Source organism: Pelobates fuscus, chromosome 5 (assembly GCF_036172605.1).
Source record: "Pelobates fuscus isolate aPelFus1 chromosome 5, aPelFus1.pri, whole genome shotgun sequence".
Lineage (NCBI taxonomy): Eukaryota > Metazoa > Chordata > Amphibia > Anura > Pelobatidae > Pelobates > Pelobates fuscus.
In genome coordinates, this window is record NC_086321.1 from 286,086,051 (window position 1) to 286,101,465 (window position 15,415).

General features: G+C 37.0%; 1 protein-coding gene across 2 annotated transcripts in view; it reads right to left on the bottom strand.

Annotated features, from left to right (window-relative positions):
* Positions 1-15,415, bottom strand: part of CRTC1 (CREB regulated transcription coactivator 1) — a 166,614-nt gene that overhangs the window by 18,269 nt on the left and 132,930 nt on the right. For both annotated transcript variants that reach the window (XM_063455402.1, XM_063455400.1), the window contains exons 8-10: positions 14,503-14,723; positions 7,566-7,711; positions 6,678-6,923 (exon numbers count right to left, since the gene is read on the bottom strand). In XM_063455402.1, coding sequence (XP_063311472.1) covers positions 6,678-6,923; positions 7,566-7,711; positions 14,503-14,723 — 613 coding nt within the window. The remainder of the gene's footprint in view (positions 1-6,677; positions 6,924-7,565; positions 7,712-14,502; positions 14,724-15,415) is intronic.

Genomic DNA, 15,415 nt, shown 5'->3' on the forward strand with positions numbered 1-15,415 from the left:
AAGAGGAAACAACATAGGTTTTGTGAAATACCACAAAGATTTCCTGCCAGTTGTAACACATTACAAAGACACGCACAGCAACTAATGATCATGGTATAATTACAACTACAGAAATGAACAGATGTGAAAGTCCAACATACTGCATTTAAAGGACCACTATAGTAACAAACTTGTTTTCCTGGCACTATATGGTCTGTAGGTCCCCCTCAACCTCAGGCTCTAAGGGGAGGAAGGGGCTAAACACTTACCTTTCTCCAGCACCAGGCTCCCTCAGCGCTGGGGACTCTCCTCCCTCTTCGGCTGAATGCACATGCGCGGCAAGAGCCACGCGTGCAGTCAGTCCATAGGAAAGCATTCTCAATGCTTTCCTATGGACGCTGGCGTCTTCTCACTGTGAAAATCACAGTAAGAAGCGCCTCTAGCGGCTATCAATGAGACAGCCACTAGAGGCTTGATTAACCCTATTGTAAACATAGCAGTTTCTTTGAAACTGCTATGTTTACTGCAGGCAGGGTTAACCCTAGATGGACCTGGCACCCAGACCACTTAATTGAGCTGAAGTGGTCAGGGTGCCTATAGTGGTCCTTTAAATCTAGCAGATTTTATAAACGGTAAAAAAAAAAAAAAAAGTGGCTATGCTGCATTATTCACATGCATTAGCCACAAAGATAAAACGTGAAACAAAATGGTGCAATGTCATTTTGCAGGGTACGTCAATAAAATCTTTCAAACAAGTTAAAATTGCAGGAATACAAACAGTTTAGAACTCAGGAAAACAGGAGGAGTCTGTGAAATAAAACATTGTTTGCATGTGCTTTAAAATTAATTAGAAAACAAAAATATGGCAATATATGTACCAAGACTAGACAAAGCATATTATATATATTATATATAAAAAAAAAAAAAAAAAAAAAAAAGGACCGGTAGATCAACATTAATTTACCATAAACAGAATTGTATGCAATATAAAAAATATACATATATAAACAATAAAACAAGAAATCTGCCTAGTAAGAAATATAAAATACTAATATACAGTATGTGGTTATTCATTAGATTTTCATGGATTCACTCTTAGTACTGAGCTGGTTCTTAAGTACAGAAACCCTGAGAGCACCACTGGTGCTGAATAGCTTTTAGTTTAAAAAAAAATAATTTGGAGCTTTGTATTTAAAGGAAAACGCCACTGGAGGTACCCTCTCCCTCCCACCACCCAATCCCCAGTTGCTGAAGGGGTGAAAAGGGGTGATGTCCCTCGTCGCTCTCTCCTCCTCCTCCTCCGCGCCGCTCCTCCTACTGTCTCCGTCGGCTGGTGGGCGAGACTGATCCCGCCCAGTGGCCGAGGAGACCTAATGCGCATGCGTGGCAATGCCGCTTATGCGCATTAGCGCTCCCCATAGGAAAGCTATGAGGAAATGAGCAACGCTGGAGGTCCTCACACAGCGTGAGGACGTCCAGCGACATTCTAGCAAAGAAAATCTTTGCTATGATTCAGGAAGTGACCTCTAGTGGCTGTCTAGTAGACAAAAAAAGGACCAGTAGATCAACATTAATTTACCATAAACAGAATTGTATGCAATATAAAAAATATACATATATAAACAATAAAACAAGAAATCTGCCTAGTAAGAAATATAAAATACTAATATACGTGGTTATTCATTAGATTTTCATGGATTCACTCTTAGTACTGAGCTGGTTCTTAAGTACAGAAACCCTGAGGGAATCATCTTAGTGCATCATGCTCCATTATTTCAGAAAATAGTTTTGATGTGGTAATTTCAATTGATGAAAAGCACAAGATCTCGGTTGATGGTAGCCATCAGCGTTGTTTTTTTCCCCAAGAGGCTGAAAACCTCTCCAATGCCACACAAGATTTCTAATTTGCAAATGCATAAGGAAAACCATTAGTGTAACAAAGTTCTAAGAATTTAGCCCTTGTGATTGGAACCAGAGAGGAGTTCTTCAGATTTAGGGACCAACAGCTGTTTTGAAACTAGGACATTAAAATGTTTATGTTTCCAAAATTCTGCAAAATCCCACAACAATGTTGTCTGTGTATAGGCAACAGACTTATTTAAAGCTCTGACAAAAGCAATAAGGATACCCAACACCTTCCAAAAAAAATCTAAATATGGAACATCCTAGAATGGAATACAAACTTAAAGAGAATTTTGGATCATCTCACAATAAAGACAAGTTTCCATCTCAAAACAATGGTTCCAAAAAATGTTTAAGATCTTCAAGTCCAGGATGGTGTTAAACACGTTGCAAGTTACCTAGAGATAGATATATCTACACAATTCCCCAAGTTATGGCAGGCAAGGATAACTGTGCTTGTAATGGTTTCAGAACCACAGCAAGCACAGCTATCCTTGGCTGCCATAAATTGGAGAACCACTTGAACAAGTTTGAAAACAGAGTACACAATTGAATACAATTTTCCTTCCAAGGGCAAATCTCTCAAAACACTGATATCTCTACCTACAAGTAAGCAAACATTCACATAGTTTTTTGTTTTTTGTTTTTTTTAAAGCAGCATTTTCTTTTAACCTGTGGGCTGCAAATCCAACTTTGTTTGGTAAGAAGTATGGAATGGGGACACTGGGAGCGGGACATCAGAAAAAGATTCACTTTAACACTTACCTCACTTGACTAAACACTAAAATAGATAATTATCCATTTTTTTAATATAATAAAACAAAACTAGACAAATTAGATATGAGATCTTTTTGTATGTTGTTTTATATACTGCATAATTGGCACAATGACTAAAATACAAATAATATCATCTACATATGCAATGAATACTGGAAACATGTATTAATTATTTTCCCAGTGATTTTTTTTATTATTTCCGTATATATATATATTTATTTTTTTGTTAAGTCAATCTGTAATTCATACAATGTTATTGTCATTATTATTGAATATTTTTTAATAATAAAAAAAACTTTTGAAAAGAAACAAATCTTACACTCATTTACACAGAAGGTGTTGTCATACAAACCTCGACAGAAAATAATGGTTTCTCTTAAGTGAAGTAGAACACTTTAAAGAGTTGCAATTGTGTACCGCATTGGTAGGAGTTGTGGAAAACACAGAATATTTGATAATAACCTAATTCAAATTGTCAACGTGCCATAAAAGGGCAGTGCTGTGCTAACCTGCCCCCAGAGCTTTCAGTTTATCACTATGGTTTAAAGTTAGGACCTGACTAATAATATTAGCCAAGCAGAAAGAATAATTTTAGGTACTGGGAGTGCCCCTATTGGTGTTGATAAAACCACTCAAAAACTGGAAGCAAACTGGGAGTGTGGTGGTTATAGTGCCCCTTTAATCAGCATTGCATGCAAAATAATAACCACAATCACATATCTAAAGATCAATTTTACAATTGAAGCTGAATTGAGCATAAACACATTTGCAAATGAAAAAAAGAAAGAAAAAAAAGATCCTTGAAAACAATTCATGTTTTCACTCTTGGTATTGGCTTATTATTTCCTTACTCAGTCATTATTTCAAAAGCAAACACGCACACACTACAAGACAGAAAAGCCCCAATGTCATAACTACTGGCGTAGAGTAATTTCACATCAAAAGCATTTCAGTATTGCCGTTTAAACACAGGGAAAAAAATGAAAAGACATATGTAATGTATTTCTGACAAGCGTCATGCATATTAATTTCTCACAAACATGCAAACCTTACTAAAAAATTAATTCGGTTGATCAAATATTTAAAGACGACAAGTGAGAAGTTGTAAAAAAACAGATTTAAACCTATTGGTAACATAAATAGCATTCTAACTTCATGTAACAGTATAGGACACCACATAAAATGAGTCATTAGTTATTACTCACAAGAATTTGTTCCACCTCATTTCTTAATACAAAAGACAGGACAGAGAAATGGTATGAGGTCCAAGGCAAATATTATTGTACAGGATACAATATTTTGGTGCAGAAAGAGCCTTTTTCATGTTTGAAAAAGACTCCTTTTGAGACGAAACGTTGCTGTATAAATTCTAATAATAATCTGCCTTGGACCTCATACCAGTGCCCATTTCTATTCTTTTATATTATATAATCTGCGAGAGTGCTCACACTGGGCTGGAGACATGGTATTGGGTTCCCCAAAGATATACACATTTTAGGAAAGAGAAATCCTCAGACAGGCCTAAACTGAGAACCCACCACTACAGGGATCAACGTACAGATTTCCAAAGCTGAATTCCAAAGTACCGTATATACTCGAGTATAAGACGAGTTTTTCAGCACATTTTTTGTGCTGAAAAACACTCACTCGTCTTATACTCGAGTCAGTTGTCTGTATTATGGCAATTTTCATTGCCATAATACAGACAAGGACCGGGGGCTGTCAGGAAGCTGTAACTTACCTTCACCGCAGCTCCTGTCAGCTCCCTTCTCTCTCCTCCGTCCGTGCAGCTCCCAGGTCAGCTTCCTCTGCAACTCTCGCGAGAGCCGCGGGGTCAGAGCGTTGCCACGGGTTACCGTGGCAACGCTCCGCGCGGCCGCGAGAGTTGCAGAGGAAGCTGACCTGGGAGCTGCACGGACGGAGGAGAGAGAAGGGAGCTGACAGGAGCTGCGGTGAAGGTAAGTTACAGCTTCCTGACAGCCCCCCTCCTACAGCCCATCCACTGGACCACCAGGGAGTGAGAGCCCCCCTCCCTGGCCAGCTAACAAGCAGGGAGGGGGGACGAAAAAAAAAAAAAAATAATAATAATAATACAAAAATAATAACATTAAAAAAATATATATTACAATAATTAATAAAATGCCCACCCCCACCAATGCTCTGCACTCACACACTGCATTCATACACACACTCATACACACACTGCACTGCATTCATTATATACACACACTGCATTCATACACACACACACACACTGCATTCACACTGCACTCATACACACACTGCACTGCATTCATTATATACACACTGCACTGCATTCATTATATACACACTGCACTCCATTCATTATATACACACTGCACTCCATTCATTATATACACACTGCACTCACATACACACACTGCACTGCATTCATTATATACACACTGCACTCATACACACACACTCCATTCATACATACACACTGCATTCATACATACACACTGCACTCATACATACACACTGCATACACACTGCACTGCATTCATTATACACACACTGCACTCATATACACGCACTGCACTCATATACACGCACTGCACTCATATACACGCACTGCACTCATATACACGCACTGCACTCCATTCATTATATACACACTGCATTCACACACACACAGCATTCATTATATACACACACTGTAAATAAATATTCAGTTAATATAACTTTTTTAGGATCTAATTTTATTTAGAAATTTACCAGTAGCTGCTGCATTTTCCACCCTAGTCTTATACTCGAGTCAATAAATTTTCCCAGTTTTTTGGGGTAAAATTAGGGGCCTCGGCTTATATTCGGGTCGGCTTATACTCGAGTATATACGGTAGTTAACTAAACTATGCACTGCTTTGTTACATCCTGTGATATCACACCGAACTTGAGTGCCCATCGTATCCAGCAAACACCAAAACTACTGAATCTTTAGAAGCAATTTCAACCACTCTTCTGCATAATCCTAATGAAACCTCCACGCAATACTGGCAAGCTGGGCTAATCATGTGGTATAACCCTTTTTAAAAGGACAAAGTTTTCTGTTTGGTTCGTGTTTACTCTGCTGACCTCAGCTTCAATTTTGCCACATAAAAAAAAACCTTTGGGCTCGTATACAGCCATAACGGTTTTATATTGGCTACCTTTATGTACATTTGGAGATTTTTGTTTTTTCTTTTGTCTTGATTATTTCCATTTTTAAGTGATTTTAGTGCTGTTTTATGTTATGACCTATTTTGCAACCCATATGCCCTAAACCTGGGGAATTTTTTTTTTGCCCAGGTGACATGAAATTCACTCCCGGTGTCTCTGCTACGGCTTGAGGTGAAGTAATTTTAATACCTGACTAGTATACGACTACAAATTTCAATTATTACCCCAAACAGTGAAATATATTTTCATATTGTCTCATAATTGTGCACTCCATAAATACACTTAAGACAATCAATAAGGTGGAGTGGCATTTTCTTACAAACCGTGCAGTCTAAACTACATCAAAATTTCTGTGTGTTATTTTCTAACTTTAGACTGTATAAATTCAAAGTTATGCAAGCCTTCACAAAATAACCAAACGTATTGGGCAGCAAATGCATATCAGTTTATGCAGAATCAAATTTGAATCTGTGCATTGTGCTAACCAAACTGGTTAGAGGAAAAGAAAGAGAAAGCATTTCACCATTGGATGCAAGCAAACCACGTCAACGTTTCTTCTATTAGTGCTTCGAGCTTTGTCTACATGGACAGAAATTAATTTTTTACCTATTTAACTGAACAACTGGATTAAGAGGACAATACATCTGGGAGTATATGTGAGAAATTTAACCTTAGTTGTCACCCGGATAGACTCAAAGACACAAACAAAGGTATGTTTTTATTCTGTTACATGGTTTTCTTAGGAAAAAAGATTTTCACCCTGCAGCTACTCATTTAACACAATGCTAATCAGTGTGCTAGCATGCTGTAATCCTTACATTACTTTGCAATCCACTTACCGAGTTGATGTCTATAGCCAGGGAGGTTGGAGTCTGGTTTCCTGTAGGAGACTGGGGGACTGATGTTGATATAGTGACTGTAAGGGGAGGGAGCTGTGACCCCCTTTGTAAACCAGAGCCCTGCATTAATGAAGAATTCTGGGACAGGCCGCTTGGCATTTGTGTTTGCTGCTGTGAACTTTGCTGTGTAAAAAAGGTGTAGGGGGGTAATTGCTGATCAAGAGATAATGCATCCATTGCCACTGCCTGCAAAAATAAATAAGTTTGCATTCTGAGTAAGAGACTAAACTTGTGGTAAGGTTTGATTTAAAAAGAAGATCTTGAAATTAGTACTTATTGTTTTTACAAAACAGCCTTCCCTCACAGTTTTAGCAAAAATAGCGACATCACAACCAACAAAATAGGACAAGCAAGCAAGAAGTGATCATAAACGCAATATCTGGAAATCTCAGCAAAAAACAGGAGAATACAGACTTAATATCCAAGTAGGAAAAACAAATACAGTAAAATATCTTTGCAGTGGCATTGTACAAAAAAAAAAATAAAAAAAATAAAAAAAACTGGCTTCACTTTTTCACAATTTTCTAATTTAATGTGAACTTGCCACTCTAAAAATGATTTAAACAGCAACGTAAGTTTATGATTGAAATACATTGATATGTGTAATATACAGTTATATAAACATTGTCGAAGCAGTGTTTGTTGGCTCAGGTGGGACAGAGAGGTTCCCACACGGCTACCTAGGAAAGACCGATTTAATTTTTAAAGAAAGAAAAAAAATTACAGCAGTCAAAATTCCCTTTATAGGTTACATATGAAAACAAGAACCTGCATGCTTGAGTGTGAAGCAGATACCATGAAGGTAATGAAATGGTATTTTAAAAGTACCTGAGTTATAGGTGAAAGGGGAGACATTGTTGGAGACATTTGCTGAGACTGCTGCCTTCTGGAGTCAGAATTTAATGACAGTGGGCTAACAGAAGACTGCCGATGCTGAGATGACCCTGTGACCGTCCCTTGCGTTGTTGTCATTCCTATATTAGAAAGAAACAAACAGAAGGTATTAAACAACTGTATGGCATCTAGAGACAGTGGAGAGAGTTACTTGCTTTAGAATATCTTTAACCCCTTAAGGACCAAACATCTGGAATAAAAGGGAATCATGACATGTCACACATGTCATGTATCCTTAAGGGGTTAAAGGACCTACTTAGATCTCAGGTAATCATTGTAATAGCTTCAGTGGAAATGCCAAAGTAAGTAACATTATAAGACAGACACAGTTTCCTTTGGTTTGTCGGACCTGTCCAATAAAATGCTTTGCAAATGTGAGTACTACTTAAATAACTAGAGTTCTACTTATGTAACTAGATTTCCACCAGTGGCAGAATAAAATAGCAAATGGTTTGAATACTTACGCCAGGGCACTCCTACTATACTGTAGTGGTTATGGTGCTTGGATTGTTACTTTAAATTTATTTAAAGATTTAGCAACTGACATCACAAGTAAATTCAGTCCAGGCACAGATAGTGCATGCAATGCATTGATGGAGGAGAAACTAAAATATTGTTTCCATCCTGCTATCTTTTTCCTTGATTATGGCAAGGTATTCAGGCCCTGAAGCACTGAAGCAGAACAGCAGCTCCACATCATGCTGTTCCCTCCACTGTACTTAACGTTCGGGATGAGTTTTTTACGCTGGTATACGGTGCCCTTTATGAAGTGCTGAGGGTTCTCCCCAAATTAATCAACATTAGTTTCATCAATCCACAAAACATTTTCCAAGTAGCACTGTGGAGTGTCAGGGCTATCTTTGGCAAACTTTAGGCCTATTATTAATTTTTAAAAAAAATTTTTTGAAGTAGTGGCTTCGTTTGTGTTGTCCTGCCATTGACACGATGCTTGTTCAATCATAGTAGACTCATGAACACAGTTGGCAGCCAGTTCCATAACTCTTTAGTTGACACCTTTTTTTTTCTTATTGAGTATTGTTCGGTGTGCCCTTTGATTCATCTTCACTGTATGGCCACTTCTGGGGAGAGTAGCCACTGTACTAAATTGGATCCATGCACAGACAATTTGTCTTACAGTGGACATATGTAAGCTCTTTAAGATAAACTTGAAAAATAATTGGAAACCAGCTTTGCCAATTTCGAACTCTAAATAGTTTTTGTTAAAGTCATTAGTCCAGGGTTTCACTTTTTCAAACAGATATTGTGAATATTTGAATGATATATTCAGTATGTACAAGAGCAATACAATAATTTGTGTTTTATTACTTTAAACAGAATGTGTTTGTGGACTACTGCATGAACAATATAACAGATTTTGTACATAAACACAGTCATTTAAAAAAGGATTCACATACTTTTTCTTGCCACTGTATTGCCGACAAATAGGGAGCTCAGCTGCAGGAACACTATAGCATTAGGGATACAAACTGTGGGGAAGCTCAATGATCTCCTGGGATGGGGCTATTTTGGTCTTAAATTATATCCCAAATTTGCAACTATAACCCTTAACGTAAAGCTGCAAATAAGTTATTTGTTTCTACATTATATCATGAAATAATTTTTCATTAAATTCAGCCATCGAGAATTTATATATATATATGCTGACCACTGAAGTTAAGAAAAAGGCATTCTGAATTCTCTAGACATCCAATCCGTGAACATTTTTTTTTATTTTCCTTATGAGCTTTTGCTTTGTAAAAAATGGGGAGAGCAATCTTCTGATTGATTGTAGAATGCCTAATGACTGGAGCAAAATTTATCGTACAAGTTATCAGGGTGAAAAATTGTACATAGAGGAAAATCTGAGTTTCTCTTGTTCTTTTGGCCAACATGAGGGCTGCTTTTATTGAGAGGATGGAAAAAGAACAATATGAAATTGGTACAAATGGTGGAAAACAAATGGCATTAAAGATCAAATTCAGGTGGCATGATGAAATGATGCAAGGACACACAAACCATATAGTTTGCAAAATCTGCGTTTTAATGCATTGGAGGCCACATTTTTAATCAAATAAATGACTCGAGGCAAATGTTTGCACCTTAAGTAAGTAGACACTCAGGCCTTTCCCAAAATCATTTTTGCAAAAATGTTTGAATCTGAGGAATGACACTAAAATTTGTCTGATTGCACCAAGGAAAAATATGTTCCAGATTTTATAGTAAACTTTAAAAGTGGATCTACTGGTTGACTGGAGCAAGAGATTGATCTAAACCTTGTGCAGAAAGGATCGTCCTTACAGAATCTATGCTGTTAGACTAAACATCTCTAAGATTTAAATCAGTTTTTGGAATTTTCCATAAGTTGCCTTTGGTCAGTCTGATAAGTTTTGTAAACAAACTTTTTTGTGGCATCTCATTCCCATACAGTTTTGTAAAATTATACACCCTTTCTATGAAATTCTGATTTTTAGTTTTTTTTAAACCAAATCTATACTTTTAAAGAGATTCTATAATGCCAGGCAAACAAAGCAGTTTCCCAAGCACTATATGTTCCTACAGTTCCCCCCCTTCAGCCACTTATCTGAATCCAGCGCCAATGTCCCTCGTTGCTGGGTCAGGCTTTGCCCACGCTCCTCCCCGCCAACATCAGTCGGCGTGGGAGACCTTATGCGCATGCGGGGCAATGGCCGCGATCCCATTAGGACTTCCCTATAGGAAAGCATTAATCAATGCTTTCCTATGGAGGTTTCTGTGACGCTGGAAGTCCTCACGCTACGTTCAGCGTCATTTAGGCAACCAAAGGTCGCCTAAGTACCCGGAAGTCCCTCTAGTGGCTGCCTGGTAGACAGCTTCTAGAGGAGGACTTAACCCTTGCAGGTAATTAGTGCAATTTCTCAGAAACTACAATAATTACCACTGTAGGGTTGAGGGATGTGGGACATTGCACCCAGACCACTTCAATGAGCTGAAGTGGTCTTGGTGCCTACAGTGTCCCTTTAAGTATTTCTCCCAGAATCAAAATAATTCTAAATAAGTCTAAATCTTCTGTTCTGTTCCTGAATTTTATGATGGCTTCTTGTAGTTCTTATATATCGACCTTTGCCCAATTAAAAGAGCTTGGACTTCTTCACATTTATAAACCAACTGTAATGTTGAAGGCATTTAAATGTGACATGTGTCAACTGTCTATGAATGGCACTATAGAAGATTGTGTCATGTCTGAAATATGTAACCAACACGACCATGATTTTGGTTAAAAAAACAAAAAAAACCTGTGAGTTAAAGAGAGCAAAGCGAGAAGTGCAAAATTAGACCTGATTGCAAATAGCAAAAATATTATTCATTCAGCTGTCACTGGAATAAGTAATAGGTAAAATAGTTTTATACAACAACTGACAAGTGTCAGCAGATCTCTACTCCATGGGTTAAATATATTGCCAAACAAACTTAGGGAATCTAATTGCTTTCATAATTTTTTTGGGGGGTTCAAAGGTTTCAAGTCCAGAATGGGTTTGAATGATACACCTGGCTTTTCTACCAGGAACAGTCCTCTTGTGAATATTGAGACTTGCCACTATGCCTTTTGACATTAACTTTTAGATCTCTGTCAGAATGGCTTTTCTTTTCTAGTTTGTGGAAAAAAATTGTTGTTTTGGTTTACTGACAAATTGAATATTTTAATCCATTCTTCACAATATTTAATACCACTTTGTGGTTGTTGTTTCTTGCCAATATTTGTAAAAAAAGATGATGATGATGATTTCCTCACACTGGGTCTGGCATCATAACTTACGGTACATCTATTTTGTTATGTAACTTAATATACTCAATCTTTTGTTCTTTCATCCTATGTTCGTCTGCAAAGGTTAAACCTGTCTAGTCCTCTATATAAAATGAATTCTGAAGCCTTGAAATATATCCTTTTTTTTTTCCCATCAAGAAGAATTTATATCCTGTGGTAATGTTTTTTTTTGGAACTAACATCGGTTTTATGAATTTTTCTAAATGAGAACCAACAATTTTCCTTTCTCAATGCATCATTTACACAACGCATTCTTAGAGGCTGTGTACGCAGGCCAACTGTTAAGCCAAATTGCCAGTTTTGCTACAGCGGCCAGAACAATGCTTTTTGCTGATAAGTTTAGGATTTCCTCTGACAATAATTTATTAGCCAGCTTAAAGTAAAAGATCTGCTAAGCATTCTCCTGCAAGTAATTCCTCTAGACTCTGAATGCAGATCCTCTCTGCCTTGGCTACTGATATTCCAAAAATGTACTTGACTTTCGCTTGATGTGTTGATGCTTGAGACTCTTGTGCAAGATGACAAGATGTGCTTTTTTGTTCATCTGGCCACAAAGATTTGGTGTATCCTCAATGGGCAAAGTTTTTTTTTTTTTTTAGCTAGTTGTGCCATTGGCACATACACCTTTGCTAATAAATCCCATTCAAAATAAATACATAATCTTAATTTCGCAGATTTAAAAAAAAAAAAAAAAAAAAAAAAATTATTTCAAAATGCTCAGTGATAAAAGCTAATTTTTTTAATTCTCTCTCTCCTTCATAATGTTCAATAATCTAAGGCATTGGTAACCTTTGACTCTTTAGTAATGGTTCTTCTTCAACATCATTTTCCACATTTTCTTATCAAATTAATACAATGTAGCAAACCTCTTTTCTTCAGTAAAAACTATTGTTCACAATTTTACATCTTCCTCGCTGGAGGAAGAGGATTCATTTTGTGAAGAACATTGACCTGAGGAAAAAAACTAAAATCATATTCTAAAAGGAGCTGAGATGTGAACTAAAATAAAAAAAATAAAAACTTGGCAAATCGGTCTGAACCTAGATAAGAAAGACCAACTTTTTTTTTGCTTTTTATATTTATCCAGCGTTTCTTTGGAACATTGATTACAGTGGTTTTCTTGCTGCTGCTTGGCAAAGAGGTCAAGCCAGATGTTTGTATTTATAAGAAGCTCTATCTTGGGCAGTGAGACAAGTGGAGGAGGATGGGGCAGTGTCAGATTGACTCTGTATTGAATCACACCCTGTGGTCTGACAGACCAAGCAGAATCTAAATGCCTAAAGACATTTTGAATTAGTAAGGTCTCTGGGAACTGGTGAAACGCATACACTACCCAAGCAAGCATTACACCCGCTCCTCTGACCAATCCAGGTTTTATCACTGCCTCATGGGTCTGTGATTTCCATCAGAGGAATGGGACGCGGCCCCAAGGCATTACTAGAGAGTATTAAAAGCAGAGCTATGTTTAGAATGTTGCTTAAACGTCTGAAACCTGCAGCAGATAATCCCCAAAACAGGCCTGTACCTGCCGCCACCATCAGCCATAGACTCTGTTCAACTAGGAAATAGTGCAAGTTTCAAGTCTGTCCCACATGCAGTACAGGCATAAAATGAAGAGGTCTGGTAAGGAACATGGTTTTATTGGGGGATGCAAGTAGGAATTTGTTTGCTATTTGTTAATTAAGCAGGTAACTAGTACCAGCAAGGCTGTGCGGATGCTATTAGACAGTCATAAATAAGTTACAAACATAAAATCTGCAACAGATGGTTTGGGAGCGACAAACAATAAGTGAAATAAAAGAAGACTGTGTATGCCACTGCACAGCACTACGGAACTTGCTGGCACTATATAAATATTATAATAATAATATGCCTATATTTTTTAACAGAGTAAAGTGAAAAATCTGCTTATGATCTCATGTTGCAGCGTAAGCTCCACACATGGGAAATGGCTATTCCCAAATCTCACCTGTTTTTTTGTTTTTGTTTGTTTTTTTAAGAATCACACTAACAAAACATACTGAATTGTTTGTGCCCACTGGTGCCTCCCCTCAATGCATATGAGGGGCTGTTCAACCTTTCACTGCCTGTTATGTGGACAAATTCACTCCACAAACACTTCGGTAGACATTGTCAGTAAAAGAAAAGGTAGAATATAAAAGGCTGGCATATACTTTGAAATATCATCCTGTCATTAAAACAGCATTTCCAATTAAAAGGTCACTCTAAGCACCAAAGGACATTTAGCTCAATGAAGCAGTTACGGTATATAGATCATGTCCCTGTAGTCTCACCGCTCAATTATCTGTCATTTAGAAGTTAAATGACTTTGTTAAGGCAGCCATATCCACATGTCCTGTGACTCATACAGCCTCTTTATACACTTACTGGGAGGGAAGGGGGGAGAAGTCAACATGTTTTAGCTTCCCTTACTGCACAGTTTGTTTAATTTAGAATTTATCTCATGCTAGGTTAACAGCTTTCTAGAGCGTTCAATAACCTCATGTGTGTTATTAACCCCTTAAGGACCAAGATCCAACACATTTGTGACCAAGGCCTTTTTAGCACTTTTGCCATGCATTCAATCTACCACTATTTCCCCCTGTTTAAATGCTCCCATAGAAATATTATTTCTTAAAGGAGAAATAGGGCTTCCTTTTAATGCCATATTTGCATACATAACACAACATTAAATATACAAAAAAAAAAAAAATTCCTTTGTTTTGCGTTTAATAATTTAAAAGGAAAACGAAACTAAAGAAAATAACAAAAAGATTTGTTATTCGCTAGTATTTCAATACATTTTCAGAAGTTATAAAGAAATATAGCAAGGAATTAATTACATATTTAAAATGAAACCTGAGCTAAATTAACCTGTGCTAGCCTGCTTAACCAACAAGGATAAATTTGCAATCGTATGAAGATAAAGAAGTCTCAGGTGGTGAGTTCCTTGTGCTTGGGAAGGTCTGTACATGTTACGATTTCAGATTGGTGATTGATGTGTAATAGTGTTGTGGTGTCTCTACTCTATCCCATATTGTATATATAAAACGTTATGGCAATGCTTACCCGAATTGGCAGCGCTGATGCCCAAGTGTGTTAAATTGGATGAAAGGTTTCCAGTGCTGTTAGAGTTACTCAGAGTTGGGAAGGAGGACTCATCTGGGTCTAAAGGAATTGATAATGGAGGAGGGAAGTGGATGTTTGTCAGGTCAGGAAGTGAACCCCCTGTGTTATGTGCAGCAGGAATCAGGCTTGTAGTGTTTTCCTGGTCTGAAGAAGGATAAATACTTCACCAAAAAAGAAGGAAAATAAATATTAACACATTTATATAATAATAATACAAAAATATATAAGTATTTAAATATTATACTAAATTTAATTCTTTGGTAAATTCTCATATTTGGATCAATTAAATTCTGTATGTCAACATTATTAATTTGCATAAATTATACAAAAACCAAACATATATTGGATAAAAAAAGTGATTTACGCTAAGCATTGACACATAAACAAGCTGTGCGAGATAAGTAGGATACATCATTGAAGCAACACATAATGTAAATGATTTTCACTGACATTTTTATAAACATATTTTCCTTAAAAGGACTGTAAGCATCCTAACAAGCATTTGTATTTTGCACAGGTTACGGTGCAAGGAACTACACTGTCCATGACTTCCTACACTCTGTTTTGCGTTTCTTTCCACAACATTTTGTATTTGCATCTTCATGAACGAAACTGCTGCTGTAAAGTACATAGACACGAAAACAATTGCAAATATATTATTGGTTTCAGGGAGGAGACAAATTTGCCTGAGAGCTGTTTAACACTTTCTGGTCTGGAATTATGAAGAATATGCAAGAAATTTTAATCTTGAATATTTTATTTTAGCATCTGTTTTTATGCGTTCAAAATGTAACTAGTCTTGGGTTACCCCATGCAAAGAAACATACTATGTAAAAAATACAAATAACATATT